The 21,432-nt window shown below is 42.1% G+C and overlaps 1 protein-coding gene across 2 annotated transcripts in view; it reads right to left on the bottom strand.

Annotated features, from left to right (window-relative positions):
- Positions 1-21,278, bottom strand: part of LOC119455578 (protein adenylyltransferase SelO, mitochondrial-like) — a 31,833-nt gene extending 10,555 nt beyond the window's left edge. Inside the window, exons 1-12 of one of the 2 annotated variants that reach the window (XM_037716979.2) lie at positions 20,472-21,278; positions 17,515-17,653; positions 13,913-14,058; positions 12,693-12,816; positions 12,443-12,558; positions 12,252-12,355; positions 10,767-10,971; positions 10,382-10,582; positions 9,132-9,252; positions 8,486-8,643; positions 6,867-6,994; positions 5,327-5,427 (exon numbers count right to left, since the gene is read on the bottom strand). In XM_037716979.2, the coding sequence (XP_037572907.1) occupies positions 5,333-5,427; positions 6,867-6,994; positions 8,486-8,643; positions 9,132-9,252; positions 10,382-10,582; positions 10,767-10,971; positions 12,252-12,355; positions 12,443-12,558; positions 12,693-12,816; positions 13,913-14,058; positions 17,515-17,653; positions 20,472-20,881 (1,947 nt within the window). In that variant the 5' untranslated portion in view covers positions 20,882-21,278 and the 3' untranslated portion in view covers positions 5,327-5,332. Of the gene's footprint in view, positions 1-5,326; positions 5,428-6,866; positions 6,995-8,485; positions 8,644-9,131; positions 9,253-10,381; positions 10,583-10,766; positions 10,972-12,251; positions 12,356-12,442; positions 12,559-12,692; positions 12,817-13,912; positions 14,095-17,514; positions 17,654-20,471 lie in introns of those variants that run through there. The other variant, XM_049668878.1, reaches the window with a different exon arrangement.
- Between the last annotated feature and the right edge of the window lie 154 nt (positions 21,279-21,432).

Below are 21,432 nucleotides of genomic sequence, written 5' to 3'. Positions count from 1 at the left end.
ACAACAAAGTGGGAAGCATGTGTACAGACACGCTTTTTTAACGCGAGAACTATTGATATTGGCGTGAATTGTGCCAAATTTTTAAGAGGTGAAAAAGCCAAAAGCTTTGACAGACAGCGAAATTTCAGCGTTGCTGGAGCAGAGTGTGACGACTCTGACAATGAATATGTTTTGGAGCTTGCCAGTGACTCAACAGCGAAGGTATAACACCTGTGAATTACAAATAATGGTATGGGAGAGGAGCCGCAAGAACTTGGTTTATTATTCAAGGAAGTCCTGGCATGGACTGCGATGTTAAAAGGTTAACTGACGATCATGCCCCCAACTCGAGCCCGACCACCAAGAGTTGCGTGCTCAGGATGTCTTTGAGTGTGCTTCAACCAGAAATCCCCAGTGGATGCAGCATAGTGGATAGAAAGGGCTATTGGCTATTGGGACAAAAGTATGTCATGTATGTCCGAAGTACAGTATAGACCACTTATAACGTAACCGCTTATAGTGCAGGACTGGATATAGTGCGGTCTTTTCAGACTCCCATTAATTTTCCCATAGCACTCCATGTATACACGTATCGCTTATAATGCAGTTGCGGGAAACGAAATACCGGTTACAGTGCGGCTGCCTGGGAGTACGGAAGTCAGCAGAGACGGCAAACGCTCCCCTCAAACGGGCGCCCCAAGGAGTGCTCGAGGAAGAAAGAGAGACGAAGTGGAGAAGGGCACATGGTGCGAACGAACAGCCAGTGAGGCTGAAACCAGAATCTTGAGTGCGAGTCATGAAATATCACGGCGTGCATAGCGAGCGAGGGCCACAAAACTGCCAACGCCGGCCAACGCTCGCTTCACGATAACGGCAGTAAACAAAACTTCAGCGAGCGGGCGGCGCCGGCACAGCATGGCGAAGGGCGCACGCGGAGACCGTGGAATGTGAGGGAGGAGGGCGACAGGGAAGTGGATTTCGCCTCGGCAACTCCGCGCTTTGGTGGCTCCCCTCGCCCTCCCTCGTAGCTCCCTCACTTTCGACTGTCACCGTGCGCGCCTGCCGCCGTGCAGGCGCCGCCGCTACAGCCAGCCCGGCACCAGCTCCCCGAAGTTTGGTTTTCTGCCGTTATCGGGAAGCGGGTGTTTGCCGGCGTGGGTAGTTTCGGCCTGAGACAGCGCCGCTGCTTCCCTCTGCGCCGTAGCCGCAGCGTGCAAGATCAACACGTGACTAGAAAGTAGAAGAAGCATAAAAGAGAAAAAAGGGTTCACTGCCATTTTCTACGCGTGGCTACGGTAGCGTGGCTGAGATGTCGGCACGTACACGCATGTTCCGGCGCAACACAAAATCGGCGACCTCGCCATTTGAGAGAGGGTAAAATTTCCGCCGCATTTTTTTTTCTTCTTATGCTTTTACTCTATGGCGGCGCCGGAGCAATGCCGCGTGATTTGGTTCGAATTAACGAGATTCGACTGTAAATTGAATGCAGACGTTCTAGCCGCATTCCTCGACTGTCTCATACGCGTGGCGGCTCGGTGCACATATTTTGCATATGTGCGGGCCTTGAAAATTGTTGCTTTGGTTATAGTGCGGATATGCGCGACTCCGGCGACTTACGTTATAAGTGGTCTACATTGTATGTCAAATGCAAGCAAAGCTTGCATTTAAGCCTAAGCTTGTACTGAGTTTCATGCATAGGAGTCAATGCGTTATTCTATGGCAACACTACCTATAATGGCTAGAGACACTTCTTTTTGCTTGCTTTCATGACCAAGAAGTGGTACATCATATCACATATGAAAAATAAAGATACAATAAGTATCTAATTCCAAGTAACATTAAGTCTCGTACTTGTAATGTCACAAAATATGAACCGATTATCACATGGAAGCTGTTGCAGATCAGAACCTATTCACCACCGTACAAGCAGAGTTACAGGTTTCTGCGACCAGCAGCTACGGCGCACCACTGCGTCCTCGACCAAAACATGCTATGTCACGCTGGAAGCACAAGAGCGCACAAGTAACATTTGATTCGTCGTAACCTTAAGTCTTATTCTGCAAAAAGAGTCGCAGATGAAAAACAACTGCACTGCGAAACATCAGGAGTGAGACTTCTATGACTGCACTACTTGGGTAGCTTCGGCATGGCTGCCTGCTAAGCCTGAAACTATACTCAACTTCTGCGTCCTGCATGCGACACTAATGAGAATTGCATGTGCTACAAGAAGCACTGTCACCTTGCTGGCTGTTCCCACTGCAACTAGGCTCACCTCCACCGTTTTCTTCACCAATTACTCCCAACTTCCACAATTTTTTACTTACTACAACATACTGCCAGGCATTAGGCCCCTCACCAGGCCACATAGCAAATTTTCGTTATGCGCTGGAAATTGTTACGTCCCCTCTAGGGAGTGTTGTACTGCAATAATTTTTAAAACTGGTTCATTGTTAGCAGAGATAAAGATATTTGAAGTGTCGCAAACCCATGATTTCAGGAGGCGAGCTTCACTGAGAACGCCGACACTCTCTCTCCACTTGCCTCGTCTAGCCTCCGCCGGAGGATCACATCATGTACACATCACGATCCCTGCCTTATATTTTAACGCAATAGCGTTAAGAGCCCCGCATCGCAGAAAAACCGGCATCGGCATTGGTGTCCGTGGCAGAGAAATTTACCCCGAACCACCCCGACCAAACTGGCCCTTCACTTGGCGCAAGGTGTCAGTGAACAAAAATTGAATTTCTCGAAGTAAAATCCGTCAGAAATTGTAAAGTAAGACTTAACTATAACCTACAGACATGATAGCGTAGGATTATAATTTGAATGTACGCAAAAACCTAATTCTGTTACGAGGAAACTCAAACACAAAAAACACTGCATATCCACGAAGTGAATGATGATTAGTGGGCGAAGCACCAGTGGATCATTCGGGCAAAACGCCGGAAGCGTTCTCCGGAAGCCAGAAGTCGACTACCGACTCCGGAAGCGGAACCGGAAGCCGGCTTCCGGAGCTTGGCGTGCACATACATATATATATACTGTACATGTGTACAGTATATAGAGCGCTTATATAGCCCTTGTGCACCGCAGCACCCCTAGCGGTCTCCATGCAAACCAGAGAGCTACAGACAAGGGACGAGGCTCGGCCCTAAGGAGCTTCACCCCTAACACCTTTTCCAGCATTTCTACCATAACAGCGGCGCGCTCGGGTAGGTTACTTGCGAAAGCCCCATCCAGATGGTGCTCGCCTCCATGGCAGCGTAAAACGGTAGCAGCGCTCAAAGGTGAAGGTGGAAAAAAAAAAGAAAGCCGCAGCTGCCGGGAAGCCTGACAGGCATTCAGGAATCTTTGAATGCTAAAGCGTCCTCCAAATTTTGGACATGCGCGCGCCTCGGGGCAACATCAAAAAATTAGTAAAATAAAAAAAAGGTGCCAGGGCCTTCACATCTTGATAGAAGACAGCTTATATTGCCCCTGTAAAAATGGCTTCCCAGCAAAGTATTTGTGTTTAAAAGTGAAGCAGACTTAAAGGGGATCGGTGTAAGCTTGGACTTTGTAAGCTGGCTTTCCCACGTTGTGGGTTGTAGTGAAGGCTACTCATAAAGATGCGATGCGAACGGGTCCCGATAACGCTATCGCAATCCACTCTTAAAGCCGAAGCTTAAGCGGCCTCCAATTAAAAATTCTTTTTTTCCGCATTTTTGCTGCACAGCACTTTTTTGGTCACATTCTCACGCAGGAGCCGTGAGTAGTTGCATTTCTTTCATTTTGCTCTGTGCACGATCTTGTGAACTGTGCATGAGAACATCTGCGTTGTTGTCTGGCTGCTTCTGTGAAATAGATCCCTCAGTGCACGCACGTTTGAAGAGGCTGGCCCAGCTGTCGATAAACCATGTCGTTATACTGCTGGCACCAGACTAGCAGTATAAGTCAGTGCCACATGAACACTGAGGTAGACGCGAGGGGATCAAAGAGCATGATTGCACGCTAAAACATGGTAGAAAATGAGTTTCATTCTCTGTGCACGCGACTACATGACGTGGGAACAAACAGATGAAGCGGAAGTACATCTCTCTTGCGACCGTATGAAGTAAAAGACACGCAGTCATTGGGTTTGGATGTTTCATTATTTTTCTATACTTTAATTCGTCTGTTGAAGCAGCAGATCAAACAAATAACTGCTGTTGCCTTGAATAATTTTCAAAGTCACGTGTCACTGTGAGTGACGTCGCCGCATTGAAAATTAGTAATTACATAGGCGCACTTGTGTGAATGACATTGACTCTCTGGCTGGGAGCACGGTGCCCATGAGGAGAAGGACGCGTGACTTTTCCTATGAAATTTCAGCTGTTTTCGTGGTGCGTAGTGGTGTAATACTTGGCTGACACAATTGTTAGCACGCATTTTATGCACTGCACTTGTCAGCTCAAAATTGCCAGACCTGGTGAGAGGCATTTCAAAGAAAAGTTGGCATTAAATGGGTAGCTGTCAACCCACTTTGGTATGAAGACCATTCTTGAAAATTGTTGCACTAGTGCTTCCACACACAGTCATTTTTTTGTACATTGTGAAACATAGTGCATGCTCCAGTACCTGCAGTTTAGCAAAATTAAGAAAGCACGAAGGAAGGAAAACAGCAGCTGGAAAGATGCATCTTTTGACGTGTATGTCGGCCCATGCATAGGTCATTTCTAAAGCCTAAACTCGTTAAACCAAATTTTGTGATCAGGAGAATCGCCATCAAGAAAGCCCTGAAAAAGTGACATGTTCGCCAAGGTCATGGCTAACCAACAAGGGTCAGGCACATGACTGCGACGGAAAAAAAGTTAAACCCTGCATCATTTCCCCGAGTTGCTATTAACCTAAACCAATGCAGGCATGCACATCCGAAAGCAGCAGTGCTCATGTATGTAAGATATTTGCATCACATTATGCACAATGTAAAATTTAGAATGTTTAAAACTGACCTTTTGAAAGAATCAAAATGTTTCCGCTAATAATTTTTGTGACTGGCTTTGCCTTCATGACAAATTGTTCCGACCACACATGAATCGTCACTGACCAGCATAGTAAGCATTGTCTTAGTTTGCAGTCTCTGCACTAACTTTCGTTTAAAAGTTTGCGTACCCTTAAACCCAAATAGCTAGACATTAAAGAGAAAACCATGTAGAAGCAGTTTTGAACCAGGTTTGTAATGCAAGCAACTAAGTTTTCTTCAGTGGTAAGAAAGTTGACCACTAGCACTGTGCAACAAGATTCTGCTATTTGCCTCCTTCCATTCATTTGCAACTATATCTGGGCTGTGAGAAAGGGCACCTTTTGTTGAAATGAGTTCAACAATTACCATCGTTTAAGATGAGCAGGAGACTCTCAGCGCAGCTGCACTCAATGCATATCTTCCTTCGTAGAATCCTTCATCAAACACAGCCGGGCAAGCTTGCTTTCCTGGAGACAAACAGCATTTCACCTCATTAGCATTCCTTCCATGTTCACTAGTGGATGAATTTACAGATGAAAATAAATCTGTAATGTCATCTGAGGTCACTGAATTTTAGGATCGACACCTACAATTAGGAATCATTAGTAACTCCCCATTGTGTTATTTGCCATCCTCCCTACCAAGTAAACATGGCACATACTGAGAGACAAGACATCATAAAGTAAACAAATGGATTTGAAAAAGAATCGACTGAGCAAGTTTGATGTCATTCATCACAATAAGAAGAGCTCAAGATACAGGACACGAACAATAATGTAACAGTGATGGCACGAGGCACTCTGTTACAAGGCTCTCTTTTCAGTGACTTACTGGAAATGTTTTAGTAATTGGCAACAAGTAATGAATGCTGACTGTAGGGCTCTTTGATACTAATATTTGGAAAACACTGCAGCACATAGGATGACAACACAGGTAAGTACGAAGTAGACATGTGGAGCACCCATTCAAATTATTCATTTACTCTTAAAAGAAAGACTAAATACAAACATGTCAAGCTAAAGTGATAGATTAGCACTATGATTTCCAAAGCCTCACTCTTATTGAGAAGAGAGATTTAATAAGCGAAAAAAAAAATTATGTAATAGCAGGACTGATGCTGTGATGGAAAATATGAAAATAAGCTTAAATAACATATAATGTCCCATCTATAAATGGTAAATTGTAAACCACATGTAATAAGAAACTTTATTAGATTGTTGATTGCAGTTTCCTTGCACTGAAGCACATCATGCATTGCAAGTCAAAATGCATTTTTGACAACTGCATTCAGCTCTCGCCCTAGCCTTGCAAGAAGGCAATTTCTTAAGGCGACAAGTGAACCGAGGCAACACTGATGCACATCAATTCTGCCACCCCTGATACAATCTGATCTGATAGTTTCCCACACTGACCCATCCTTGGAGCATGTGAAGATGGTTTGAGAAATTATGGGAAATGTATTGCAAATCTTATCAGAAGTGCAGAATCAGAATTTGTCGATGTCACCTCAACTGACATGTCTCTTAAAGAAACCGCCTCCTTGCGAGCTGATGTGAAAGCATGCATCTAGTGAGGTGTAAAGGGTTCTAATGCACAAAGCATATATTGAAGAAAATCAGTTCAAGGTGGCTTCAAGGTGGCATGCCATGATGTCATCTCATTTTTGTGTCTTCATCCTCTCCACAGCACTGTTTTTCATGTAATTAGTACTGTATAGCAACACCATATTGCTTGCACCTACATGAGCACTTATGCAAATGCTAAATCATATTCTGCATCTTAGTTCATGCAATACAGCTTCAAATGTGAAAGACAAAATTAATCGATCTCTGCTGCTATGCATGAAGCCAAATTTTTTCTAAAGTAATAGTCCCACCATACACATGCCTATCATTTGAAGGCGTACCTTTCAACTCCAAAGGGTCATCAGAAAATGGGTGCTGCAAAATCTTCAGCACTTTTCGCGCTTCACTGTAGTCTCCCTTCTCCGCTGCATCAATAGCTTGTTGCGCAATGTAATTCCTGAGAATAAACCTGCAAGACATTTTAGACAGGAGAACAATATAGATGTCACACTCATTACCTCAGTACTTTAACATGATGCAAGACTTCCTGTCTGATAGCGTCAGGCCGCACACTAATCTGATAACACAAACTAAAATACAGGCTCTTCTTTGCACGTTCTTAAATATGGGTGAAATTGGCTTGGTTTACCACCAGGCAAAGCGTTCTCAAGCTGCCAAGTTTTACCGGCAGGCTGTGCAGTGATTACACATTGCAGTTCAAAGTAATCACACGTAAAAGGCATTCTACCTTCGTATTTTCCTATTTGCATTTCACTTGAGCTCAATACAATCCAAGAGTTTGTTGCTATTATGAAATGAAGGAGTTTTCTACAGAGCAAGAAAACTGTATTTTTAGTAGGGAAAAAAAAAGTTGCCTTATTCTCTTGTGAAATGAAGTTTTTTGTGTCCCGCAAAAATATTTGTGGCTCCATGCTGAGAACATTCAAAAATAGTTTCACATGTCTTGCTGTCCTGATGTTAAGTTTGCCCACCTGTTACAGAAAACTAAAGTGAGCATTAGGTGCAGTGTCTTTATTAATTGTTGGAGTTCAACATCCCCAAGTACAGTTGAACCCGGATATATCGAATTTGAAGGGGATCACAAAAAAGAGTTCGATATATAGGTAATTCAATCACACGCTGGATCAATTTCGACTTCATTGAAAAGTCCAAGTTGATTCTTTTTTTATACACTTGAAGCGACCATCACTTGCGGAAAATGACACCACAAATAGGCACTCAACCCACACGACGACGGCACGAAAATCGGAAAGAAGGAATGTTCACCGTTCAAGGTAGCACGCGGGCTAGGCAAACAGCTCGACGGGGCTCAAATGACTGCACACACAGCCCAGGATCCTCAACTGACTGCACATTCTCTTCTCCACCTCCAGGTGCCAGAAGACCTCAAAGTGCACAAAGAAGTGCACTTTGAGGTCTTCGGCACGGCGCCGCCTTCGGATGTGCTGGTGAACGGGTGTTCTATATACGCGTGCACCAGCCCTATACATTTGCATGGAATTTTGAAGGGGATTTTACAGCTGTTCGATATACAAAATAATTCGATATATGTGGGTTCGATATATCCGGGTTCAACTGTATTACTGTGTCTCACTCAGCTCTTGGCTGCTAAAATGACTGTTGGACATCCTGTGCTATATGGTGATGCCATCAGATCCACCAGCTTCACATTACAATACATCAATGCCAAGAAGAACATAGAATCCATCTTCACACCAAGCAGCCTTGTTGGCATTTTAATAGAATGTGTTGTTGGGCTAGCTCGTTCGTACTTGCAGGATTAATAAGTGCACACTTTAAGACGGGGCAAAAGAAGGCAGACACAGGAAAAGCGCTGAAGGATGTTCCCCATAGCAGCTTCCAAGTCGCTATCACTTTTATACACAAACCTTTCTATGTACGAATGCATTTGAAAGCCTTTGTTGGTATCCAAAACTACCTTGGATTATTGCTGTTCATGACGCGAACTCTCTCGTCCTGCAGGGCTTGCAAGTCTTCCACTCCTTCCACATCTGTCGCCAGCCTCTTGGAGTATTCATCTATCCAGTCTATCCACATCTTCTTGTTCCGGGCTTTAAAGTCTTCTGCACTCATTTCCTGTACAAACAGATAATAGTAGTGCCTCACGTAACAAGCAAAGCCAAGTTATAAACTTGCAAGCAGACATATGCATACAGAGTTAATCGAAGAGAAATGGTAAACTAAACAGAAGTGCTGAAAAAGATAGTTCTGCTGTTTCCAGAAAAAAAAAAAATGTTCTAGTGCTTACAAAGTCTACATAAATGGCAGTACAGTCAAGCATTGTTATAACTAAGTGGTATCCACCGAAAATAACTTCATTATTATTTGTTATAAGCATACCTGCTAATATTGACCGAAAAAATTTGTTAATTTTGTATTCACTTCGTTATATCTGATAATTGGTTATATCAATGTTGGCTTTATCGAGGTTTGACTGTATTAAGGTGTGAACACAGTGCATTTCATTTATTAAATTTGCCTGACATCTGTCACTTCCTTCAGTTCTTTCTTTCTTAGTGAGCATATGCACACACTTTATTTCACCTACTGTGCATTTTGTTTACCTTGAGTTCTTTGGCCTTTTCCATTTGTGCCATAATTCTTTCTTTTGCGAGGGCACCCTTGCCAAGTTGCTCTAGCAATTCTGGATTGCTCTGGGAGAGTATAAGAAACAGCTGGTAGTCTCTAGAAGAGGCAATGAGAATAATCGTGTTAGTGGTATGGCATCAAAAGGCTCCAGAGAGGCCAGATGAAGACATGCCGACGAGTGAATGGCTGTATCGCAACAAGCGATAAGGTAAGCCATTAGGTGTGTCCTGAAAAAGTGAAAATTTATACCTTAGAGGGAAAAATAATCTAAACTAGCTTAGCTTAGAAACATCTGGTCCAATCCATTCAGCTTCTTTTCCATTCAAATCCATTCGACTTTTCTTTTCTCTTTTTTCATCATTCCAAGTGACCATAAGATTTATTCCCTTTCTTTTTAATATCTGAAAACACAGTGTTCACAGTATAATAAAAAAGTGTTTAGAAGTCATTAGATCTAAAGGTTTCTTGCACATGCTTTATTTTATCCATACAGCAGCTATGATTGGCCAACACAAAATTGCTTTGAATGCGCCGAGTTTACATACTTTGTACTAATCAGCAGCCTGGTCACATTGTCTAGTATGTGGATTCTAGTCTACATTTGCTCATGTCAGTTACTTAATAACCTGTTGCTACCTGCTCAAAATGTGTGGAATTTCCAATTTTTTTATTAATGCTGCATCCTGTAGACTTTTGGTGTGGTAAGTAGCTAAAATACCCATGCACTTCAACCATAACTTTGTGTGTAAAAAAATTTTTTTTTAATTATCAAATGCTGATTATCATTATTCACTACGTCATCCTGCACTAGGCAATAAAGGGTGCCAGCTTTTTGGTTGCTTTTCACATTCCCAACTAGAGATATGCAAAAACGGATGTTTACAGTTAAAAAGATGCAAAGACAAGAAAGCAAGAATTGCGTAGGCTAATGTAGTACAGCCACCCACCATAGACACTCCAAAATAAAACTCCAAAATTAAATTTCATGACTCACTAGAATTCACATTTTTTTTTTGCAGATACGGTATAACTACATTATTAAAAAAATGATTATAAAGCTGCTATAAAACTTGCAAGGCACTAAATGACAATTTTTTCTGCCATATGAAGCTAAAATATGCTAGACTAAGCAGGAAGTCCGGTGAAATAGTGGCAGCGCAGCTGACAAATGATTGCAAAATGAGTCCAGCTCATTTTGGTGGAGTGAGAATTGCAAGCCACTCACCGCGAGCTGGTCTGAGCCTTTAGGTGAGCTGCGAGTTCAGCGTGGCTACTGCAGCACGACAGAAGCTTTGACAGAAGGCTCTCCTTGCTGGGCTCATGCTCAGGGTGCCCAGGAACTGCAAGTGTGCTCAGGCATCTGAAGGACCTCGTGAAATCGGCACCCGTCCTCTCCATGGTGTCGTAAAAAGATGTGATGAGGCCCCTGGAAACGCTTCCACTCTCAGTCAGAAAGCACAGAGAATTCACTGAAAGCCTCCGTGTAATGCTGCTGCTAACATTTCCAAGAATCTAAATTTCTCATTTCTTTGGATATGCATAGGAAGCAGCAGAAATACTACAGCATCAAAAGACGAGTGTACTCAGAAGTTGTATGCACCAATACTCACTTGTCCTCGAGAAGTTCCTTCTTGAGCAAGCCAAGCTTCTTTCTCATTCCCCCTAGGAAGCATGCTTCGTATTCTGAAGCATACAGTTCCAGGCCCGGCAAAGTCTTTGAGAGTGGAACAGCAGACTGTATGGCTTCTGCAAACTTCCTCAAGTTCCACAGGCAGATTTCGGGCTGTTTGATGTACGTATATCGACCTCCGTCATCTTCAAGGAGAATGTGTGCGACCAGCATAAAATTCAAATGCAAACAAGTGGAAAATGACTTGAATGCATTGTTGCACTTAAGTTTCTTCTTTATTGGTAACAGTGGTTTAATTACAACAGTGGCACAAGCATTCAGCCTCTGATGGTTATCGTGTGGCAAGTTACCTTTCATAACCAAGGTTGTTGCTTTAGACGAAGCAAGCCACAGTAATAACACACCACACCAAGTGTTTTTCACACAAGAGAGCTGCCAAGTGCGCTGATGCAGTGTCCAGCACATATGACACGTTGCAGTAGACGTGAAACTAATGAGTAGTTAGTCTTAGCTACTTACAATAGCAAGCACGAATTACCAAGTAGTGCTTCCTCAGGGCCAGCCAGAAGGGTCAGAATTAGCCAGAAGGGCAATTTACGAATGCAGCTCACATAATTTTTGTCTTTAGTGTCCCTTTAAACACCTATCACCACTGCGATGGCCACAGAAGTCAACCAAAAAAGCACTGATGGATTTGGCTGTCACTGTCACCTCAGAGAGTGTACCGCATGTCTGTTCCCTCATACCTATCTGAGTGTCCTTCAAACACAATGTGCCCAGCATGGACGTCCACAAGGAGCCAAGCTGGAAAATGGCACAGAAATGCAGTTTCTTGCACTGTTTTCACGTAGATCGCTCTTGCAAAGGCTGCGTAGTACTGCAATTATGAGCACAGTCAAGGACCATTGAGATCAAAGATCATCCTGTGAACCCCACTGGTTCCCTTCCACGTGCTTGCATAAATTAGCCAATTAGTTAAGACTTAGAGATTGACTCCAACCAAACAAGGAAATTTACTAGCCCGACGTTTCGGAACCAATTCGGCTCCTTCTTCAGGGGGTATTCTTCGGAGGTGGCGGTGTGCCGCTTTTAAAAGGTCCGTCGTAACAACGTCGTAATTATTCATGTGCAATTCCAACGGCCACAAGTTTCAATAGTTAATGAAAGCAAATGTGTGACTGTGAATCAAATTGCGTGATACGACGAGATTGTGAAACAGAAACTGCTGTGCAATATACTACTTAGATAAATTTAGAAAAAAATAATGCATTGCCTTGTACACAACTGCATTCTAGGGAAATGAAGACAAATCATTAATTTAAATAGGAATTAAACTTCAGAGAACTTTAATCTTGGTCAAGTGAAATGGAAAATGTTACTCGACCAAGGTTAATTAAATTGATGTACAACTGTAATTCTACCCACCAATAGGCACCAGACAAAGCTGAGATAAGCTGAACAGCACCTGAAGTGTTACAGATGTGGTCAGGGTCAAATCGCTCCATAAACCCAAACGGACCGTAATCAATAGTAAGTCCAAGTATGCTCATGTTGTCGGTGTTCAGCACCCTGCAAAGAGAAGAGGTGCAGCTCTGTCTTGGTGCAATCCTAAAGGCAGGGCAGAGCTAGGTGCAGGTGTCGAGGAACAAGTCGTACCCATGGCAAAACCCTACACACTGCCACTTTGCGACGAGTAGCGCTGTCTTCTTGACAACATCCTTGAAAAATTCTATGTACATTTGTTCCCTGTCGTCACCACAACTATGGTAAATCTGTATGAAGAAACAAGAAGCAAGTGAAGGAATAAAGTGAGGCTACTGACACTCAGAGACTTCCCGATCTAGCAGCATTACAAGTATGCAAAATGTTTCCACACGTGGTTGTCTAGTAAAAGCATACCACTTGCCTCTGGAAAGAATGTCTCAATGGCATAATTGAGGAGCTGAAGCAAGATGTCCTTGCGGCCTACACTAGGGCCAACTCTTCCAGTGAAGTTGTCCAAGGTCTTGAATATTTCAAAAGACCCAAATCTGGAAAAGTAAAGAAACACCTGCAGTTCTTGTGGGTAGCACGCCACTGTGCCAAGCTTGCTTGCACAATAAGGTTCTTAGGTATGCTGAAAAATGTGGAATGGTCTACCATAGATGCAATGTAAAGTACTAGTTGCTTTGGTCAAAACTGTGCATGGCATATACAGGTGGTGGCTGATACAGTTAGAGGACTAGAGAAAACAAAATTTTGATTACATCTTGTGTATTAGAGTAGTACAAATGCATAGCTCATTGTGTATCCCAATGCAGATCCCACAAATGGATATTAACAGAGCTTTTTACAACTTGGTTATGGCTTCTCAAGCTGGTGAACTAAAGGGGAGAGCCCAATGTCAGATGAAATATTTTCTAAAATACTGATTCTTCGAAGAGATAGTGCTGAAAACATGTAGATATATGTAATTTTATGTGCTTATTTCAAAGGTAAGTCGAATTTCGTGTATCTTATTTTGTTCTAGTTTTACACAAGCTTCCTTTATTTAATTTTCCAGTGCACAACATCGATTTTTCAGATTTTGCAATATAGTGCATCAATGGATTCTGCATCATTCAAGGAATCCAATAAGAATAACCTTATTTCTCTGTCTATCCTATAACAAGAGTTGCGAGACTTCAAAGATGACTTCCAGAAAAACACTCTTTTGACATCAACTTTGCTTGAAAACTCTTGTTATGGGCAAGACAAAGCAACAAGTTCACTGGGATGGTTTGCTGGGCAAGTTGGTATTCTATTCTTGAGGCAAGCAGCGCGCAAGTACTTAATACAAAGGCAAGGAAGATGGACGCAGTGCTGATGTCCATCTTCCTTGCCTTCGCATTTAGTCTTTTCAGCCTGCTTGCCTCAAAAAGAGCAATAAGCCTGGGCTCACTGGATTCATCATTGGAATCTTTATTGAATCTTATTCTTGGAGTCTTATTGAATCGAAAGAAACCTACAGAAAACACCCCTCTAAATGTCAGCTTTAAAGTCTTGGAACTTTTCTAATTTCGAAGTTTGAAACTTCATTTCTTTTAGTTTCGAAACTTAAATGAATTTGTAATGAATTCAGGATCTGCACCGATAAGAAAGCCAAACCTTAGGAATGTTGGGGCAATTCGCAGAATGACTGAGCATTTCTCATCTTTGGGATGTCCATCATAGAACATGTCCCGTGACACAGTTGTAGAGGATGTGACGCATGTCCCTGCCCTTGTAGTGGGAACACCAAGGTAGTGCATGGCCTAGGAAATGAAAAAAAATAAACAATTGCAGCCACTAATGATGTCATAGCTTCCAATTTAGCACTGACAAATGTTAATCAACTTGAGGCTATAGGACAGCCTGAAAAAACACTTTTTTTTTTACTCGTCTTATTATTATAATTATTATTTCTTTCATTATAATGATGGTCCAAACCTTCTAAACCCAAGAAAAAATAGTGGTAAGCATCAGAGCTTCCTAGATAATTTACTATAATGTCCTACAACGAACCAGTTCTGTTATAAGTACCCGGGTAGTGGATGCATCAAGGCATCACTGTGAACTGGCTCCCTCTGTTGCATTATTGCTGAGCTGCAGAATGCACAAAAGGCTAAGAACCCAGGCAGAACTAACAAGCACTGAACTCGCACTCCGTCCCTGCAATCATTGCAGCTGCCATACACAAAAGCAGCCAGAAAGAACACGAGGCAGCACCTTGTTTTCTTTTTCATTTTCTTTTGTGAGCAACATCATTATCGCTGTTACGCTATGTCAGTGAATTTTAATCCGAGCTGTGACCAGGGTGGCAAATCAAAATAAATACAGGTTCAGTTCGTATTTGGGCTCAAAACACTCCAATTTCATTCCAGTTCAGTTCCGGTCCAAAGAAAGAAAATTGTACAACAGTTTGCGAACCAGTTCACAACACTGAACCGGTTCGCAAATCGGTTAGGCACAGTCCATTTTATCCTGCCCCACGGTGATACTATCGACTTGTCTACATGTTACATGCATAACTTTTCTCAAGAGGAGGCAGAAATTTATGAATGAATTACACAGATAAGGGGTAATTTTCATGTACTATCGCGCTAAATATGAGTTGCAACTTGAGAATGTGTTTTTTTTTTTTGTTTTTTTGTAGGTGCTGCCATGCTGCCTAACAGTACCCAGATGGCACTATGGTAGCACCTACACAAAAAAATTGCTGAACACTGTTCTGACTTCTGGTAGCACCCTGTTTACAACAAAAATGGCACTTGTCGTTTTTATTGTTGAAAGAACTGACAGGTATATGCACGCGTTGCAACTCATATTGAGCGCGATAGTACATATCAAAGACAGGTAATTAGTGAGAATTCCTGCCTCAGTGCAAGGTCTGTGCAGCTTCTGCACTCATTACGTTGACAGCAGCACAGTCAGTTGTTTTTATTATTCAGGTTTTTACTACAGGACTGGTGCTGAGCAAACTGTGGCATGTGATCTAATATCAAAATATATCAAAATTTTCAAATACAAATCGAATATGAATACTTAGCTTCGAATATTGAATAATAATATGCACATGCATTTATTAGCAAGTTGGTTAATTTGGTATGTTGGAACATCGCAATTACATTTTCAATGCTAAAAAACTAGACTAGTAAGCAGTTATACTAAAACATTGTAGATTTGGCTCATGTTAACCTGGAAATTAATTCCCACTAATAGCTGCATGTCCTCGCCAGCCTGTGCCTTATTATACCGCAACAAATGTCAGTAAACTCGGAGGCATTTGACCCTGTGCCAGTCATCACTCATCGCACTTGCTGTGAAACAATAAGCTCAATAATGGGGATGGCGCTGCAAAAAAAAAAAAAAAAAAAAAAAAAAACGCACCCACACTGTTTGCAAACCCATGCCCCTTGCTACTAAAATGCTGGCTTTCCTGCTAAGTTTAGACGTTTAGTGGCTAAGTGTGCTTTACAGGCGAAATGTTTTTAGCAGCACAAAATCATCACAAAATTCAGCACAAAATCGCCCCAATATTCTTAAATTAGATAGAAACAAATGCTAAGAACTTTGTTTGCTCCCGCACAGCCAGCAATATATTCTATTTGATTCTAATATTCGTATCCAAGCGAATATTCGAACATTTTCGAATATCTATTTTTTTAATAGAATACAAAAAATATAATATTAGATAATATTCGCACTTTTCGAAAATTCGCACATCCCTAATTACTGTGCATAAAACTTTTACGTGCAAAAGGCATGTGGTAGTTTTTGTATGACTTCGAAAACAAGTCTCTGTACTCCTTGCTCATTTACACACACATCCCAAGATTTGGTCGCCAAAAGCCACTTTTCTATCACTACAACTGTGCAAACTTCTTCATTTACAAGAACTGAAATTTAGGCGAGTATGTATGTTTGCACGATTACCTTAAAAAGACAATGACAGAAGAAAGAAGGACTGGACAAGTGCTAACTTCAAACTAAAGTTTATTTCCAACAAAAAGCACCTTTTTGAACCGCCAACACAAAAATGCAAAACAAATTATGGCGCATATGCCTAGAGAATACCAAACATATCTAAACATTATCTATCACACTGCTATGCCTTCAGAAAACAAAACGAAAAACCCATAACATCACAGCATAAACATGCCACAGCTTATGCGCCTGCAACAAAGGACCATAGACAGCATCAAATTGATGTTAGAGATGACTCTTTTTGATGACTCATTTCACTGTTTAGTAGGATTATCAATGGGTGGCTAACACATGTGGGGCCATTTTTTTTAATATAGAAGGCCTCAACTATTTCACAAGTTAATCTGTCTCCGTGTTTGAAAACGACTGAGGTGTCCTGCGTGAGTGGTTCACATCTGCAGGGGAAGGAACAGGGGGAGAAGGAGGGGGGGGGGGGGGGTGCTGTAGGACCATCGCTATAATTAATAATAATAAAAAAATATACTCAATAGTCTGAAATGGAACATTTATTTTTTATATGCAATTAATCAAATATGCTCAGTGGCTGCCAAATGACAGCACCTCTTTCTTTCATGTGCATGGAACATGGAGGGTCAGATTTAAAGCTTCCTTTTAACGGGAGAATGCAGGCAGGTGCTACAGGCTGCACTGGGACATCGGCACGCATAGATGCAAATGAAGATCACGTGTTTTTTCAGCATGGTTGCTGCTACAAGCTCTCATGACGTTCATATCATGCTCACACTTTGCCCAGAGTGCATGTTTCAGAATATTTTCACACATGGATGAACAAATTTAGTTGGTTTTTCTTAGCACTGCTTCAAACTCAATGAAAAAAATTTTAATTATTCACTGGGGACCAGCATTCCACACCTTCATTACAGCATGGAAAGGCCTATGGGAACACCATTCACTTAGGAACTGCAAAGGAATAAAAAAATTTAATAAAATTATCGGATTTAATGTCCCAAGCCAACACACACCCCATGAGAGATGCTGCAGTGAGAGGCTCTGGATTACTTTTGACCACCTTGGCTTCTTAAATGTGCAGCTAAACCTAACCATGTGAGTGTTTTTGCACTCCATTGATATCAGAATGTGGCAACCATGGCCAGGATCGAGGAATCGAACCTGCGACCATGTGCTCCGCAGCAGCGGGTCTGGGAAATGCACTATCTGAAAATGTGCGAAGAACTGGCATGTACACAGAGTGATAAAAATATATGCTGGTCAGATAAACTTGCCTCACTGCATAAAAATTCTCGAAGCGATGAGCGCAGTACTTTCCTCCCATCTGCAGACCTGGAGTAGGGTGTCAACCCAGCCCCCTTCAGCTGAATTTCCCAGCGTTCACCCTTGCGGTTGATGACCTCACCTAGGTACCTTCATGATGAAATAGAAAACACCGTATGCTCATTGCACAGTAAGAAAGCAGCTTAATTACGGGACCTAAACATGAAAACAAGCTCATCTGTCATCACACACTTGAGATGTACACTTTCATATTGTTGATAGAGTATGGTAACTTGAAACTTGACACACGGAAGATAGGTGAACATTTAAGAGTTCAACTATGAACAGTGGCCTTACTGTTCAAATGTAGCTGATGTGAGAATTTGATTTCTTGGAAACTTCATTCATCTTCCCCGAGAGATGCAAAACAGGTTTAAAATATAAATTAATCGAATGAAACAGAAAGTTAAGAAACTGCTGTAAAATAAACCTTAATTTCGTTTAAATACTGCTTTGCAATGATGGCAAACATTTCAACACAGGAGTGGACCCTATACAGAACAACTTCTATGGCAAAACATGCTTGGCATTGCACTGGAACATAAAGAACCATCCTGACTGGCACCTTCCGCTACTAGTCAAGCCAAATGTGCTGAAACCATGTAGGTGCTTTTGGAAGTTCGGAATTTATTATGGTACACAACCCATTGCCTGCAAAAGGCACCTGCATACAAAGCCACATAGTAGTCACTAATGCACCTGGTTTCCAGTCACGGATGCAGTCACCGTGTGCAGTGGCTATGGTGTTCTGGTGATGACCGCAAGGCTGCGAGTTCAAATCACGGCTGTGGCAGCCACATTTTGGCGGGAGTGAAATGCAATAACGCTTGTGTCCTTAGGCTTAGGTGCGAAAATTAATCAAGAGCCCTTCACTGTCATAGCCCAAGTGTTTATTTGGGACGTTAAACCCCATAAATCAAAGCCATACAATATTGTCAGGTGTGCATGGTTTCAAAGCAAAGGTGCAGTAACGCAGTTTCAGGTTGTTACTGGCCAGCAACCCAAGCTAGGATTATGTTACTATTCCAGTGATCGCTCTTCCAAGTGAAAAGCTGTCAGCACTACCGAGCATTACTCCCGCTTAGAGGAAGCACCTACTGAGCAAGCATGTAGGACAGTTCTTTTTTTTCTTTTTAGTAAGTCGCAGTGACTTAACCAAAGAAACCTTAATTTTTTTATCTTCTTTAGAATTTATTATTTTGTGAAACACAAAGTTTTGGTTTCTAGGTCAAGTTCACCACGCTATGTCAGTGATGTGTTGTAGTTATTGTTACGTTGTTGTGACGGTCAAGATTGGAGAGTGTCAAAATTGTGAATCACAAATGTAACTCATTATAATTGACCGAAACTTTGCCCATAAAAACAAGGGACATTCATAGCCCAATGACAGTGACGAGCACAGTCGTCAGTCATCAAACTCTGACTACGGATCAAGTGCGCTGGCTATTTATGCATGACTCATTTTATATCACAGCGTAATCGGTGGTGCTCTAGTTTGCTTGAGAACGTATGGCATCATTTACGTTGCACTATATAGTAGTGGTTAGACGGTGAAAAACAATTACCAGAAAAAGATAAACAATGTACATGTGTCATTACATTTAGTTCTTTTTCTTGATTGATGAGGTTTAACATTCCAAACCAACTTGGGTTTAACTCTCTGGCTTGTCTGTTTCCTTATGTGCCTGTGTCTAACAAAAATATTGAGACCCCTTATTATTCCCACTGAAAGCAACCGAGGGATTTTGAGAGACACAGCAGTGAAGTGTTCTGGATTAATTTTGACCACCTGGCATCCTTTGATGTGTGTCCAAAGCTCACTACACAAGCACACTTACCCATTGAAATGTGGCCATTAAAATGTGGCCTTGGCAGCCATGGTTCAAACCAACAACCTCACAAGCTCAGGAGCAATATGTCACTGAGCCACTAATGATGTGAATATACTACAGTTACTTTTTATGTTCAATTAGAATGTAGCCAGCTTGCTCTGAACATGTGTGCAGCAGCATAACGTTCCCTTTTTTTATTGCCGTCATTGTTATGATTGCACAAACTGTGCTGACCTTTAATGTTTTTGCCCATATACAAGTTGCCTAACTGGAAACAGAATCGAGTACTTGAAAGAGATATATAGGCCCGATTTTTTCTTATCATTTTCAATATTTATTATACACTTCGGAAACATAATGTAAATTTAACACTCAATTTGATATTTGAAGCCTGTATTCTCAAGTTAATCACAACATATGCCACTCCGTAACAGATCATAACGTATAATGCCGGAGGTGCAACATAGACTATGTGTGCAACATGGAAACTACACGACTGATGTAATAAGTTCAATCTTAGTTGTGACCGGATACTATGATGGTTGGACTTGAGGCTTAAGTGTAAAAGCTAATTTGCAGATATAGCTGCATTAGGATGATAAATAATTGTCATTATGTTACAGGCTATGCAGGAAACTCACTCGAGGCTTCATTTGCATAAGGATGCTCCACTATTTTGACAACAATACAGTGTTCAGTGAGAATGCATATCTATATGGGCACCACAAAATTTTGTCAAATGCAGTGGAGGCGCAAGGTATGCACGGCCGCTGAAGAAGTTCTAATATTGGAACAAGCAAGCACGTGATATTTTTTTCTCGGTGCTTGATAGACTGTTGTATCTATGGCTGTGGCTCTGAAAACATGTAATAGAGACGCTTAATCCTCGTCTGACACCCGACGAACGTGGCGCCTAGCTACGTGCGAGATGTAGAAAACAATTCACCAAGTCCAGGGAATTAAGGTAGAATATGTATCATCCGCCATGGCTATAGGTTGGACACGCTATTACTGAAAATTTCAGCACATACAAACACACAGTTTAGAAGCAGCAGCTGAGCAACAAAACAACGCACATTGCCGCACCATCGCCGAGCTGCCCAGCGAAGTAGCCGAACTGATGTCCACAGTAGCAGTGCGCCGCCGTTTCCGAGCCTGGTAGGAGCTTGTTACCAGAGAAATATTCCGCCGCATCTTTCCTTTCGAACTCGGGTGGCGGGAGGTCTAGCAGCATCATTGCGTCTTCGGAGACGACAACCAGCTCTGGTGAATCGAGAGGAGCGGGCGACACCCGCGAGAACACTGCGCCACTAACAGTACGCACGTAGTTGCGCGTTTCCTTGTCTATGGGCAGTGTTCTCAGGGCCAAGTTATCAAACTTCAACGTCTCGAATGTCGACATCGTTGAACATAGGGCGAATGCTACCTGCGATGATGAACGTATCAGCGATCTACAAGCACCGATATTAAACGCCGCTGCGATCATAAACCGCTAAGTTGACACAACACAGACTTCATCGCAGAAATTTTAGTTTACACGACACTGATCAGCACGCACATTCAAGCAAAAACACTACCAGGTATCCAACATACGGATCGTCAGTACGAGTAGATATTTTCCGAGGTCTGAAACGCCGGAAAGGCAAAGTTCTGACTGGCCCCGGAAATCACGGTGCACTAGACACTTGCGATCAAGAAGCACTTATCAGTAGCCGCGGCGTCGCACAAAATCCAAACTATCCGGTTAGGGTGCGAAGAGTGCGCTTGGTGTTGTTAGCTGAGTGTCATTGTTCTACTCTTGAGCTGTCAAAGCAAACTTCTTAACAAACAGATGAAACGAGAGCTCAGCCGCTCAGCTGGTCCTCAGCTGTTATCTCGCTCATATGGCCCTCGGTCCCATGGCCCTGTCACTCAATTTAATAAAAACCAACGCAAAAATAATGCACTATAAAGTACTTATTAAGTACTTAAAACTTTAATGCAATACATTTTTTATAATTACATTTTGTATATTATTTTTATTTAGTATTAAAATGA

The sequence above is a fragment of the Dermacentor silvarum genome, chromosome 6 (genome assembly GCF_013339745.2).
Source record: "Dermacentor silvarum isolate Dsil-2018 chromosome 6, BIME_Dsil_1.4, whole genome shotgun sequence".
In the NCBI taxonomy this organism is placed as follows: Eukaryota; Metazoa; Arthropoda; class Arachnida; order Ixodida; family Ixodidae; genus Dermacentor; species Dermacentor silvarum.
Note: the sequence above shows the minus strand (reverse complement) of the source record. Positions and strands in the feature narration are given on the sequence as shown.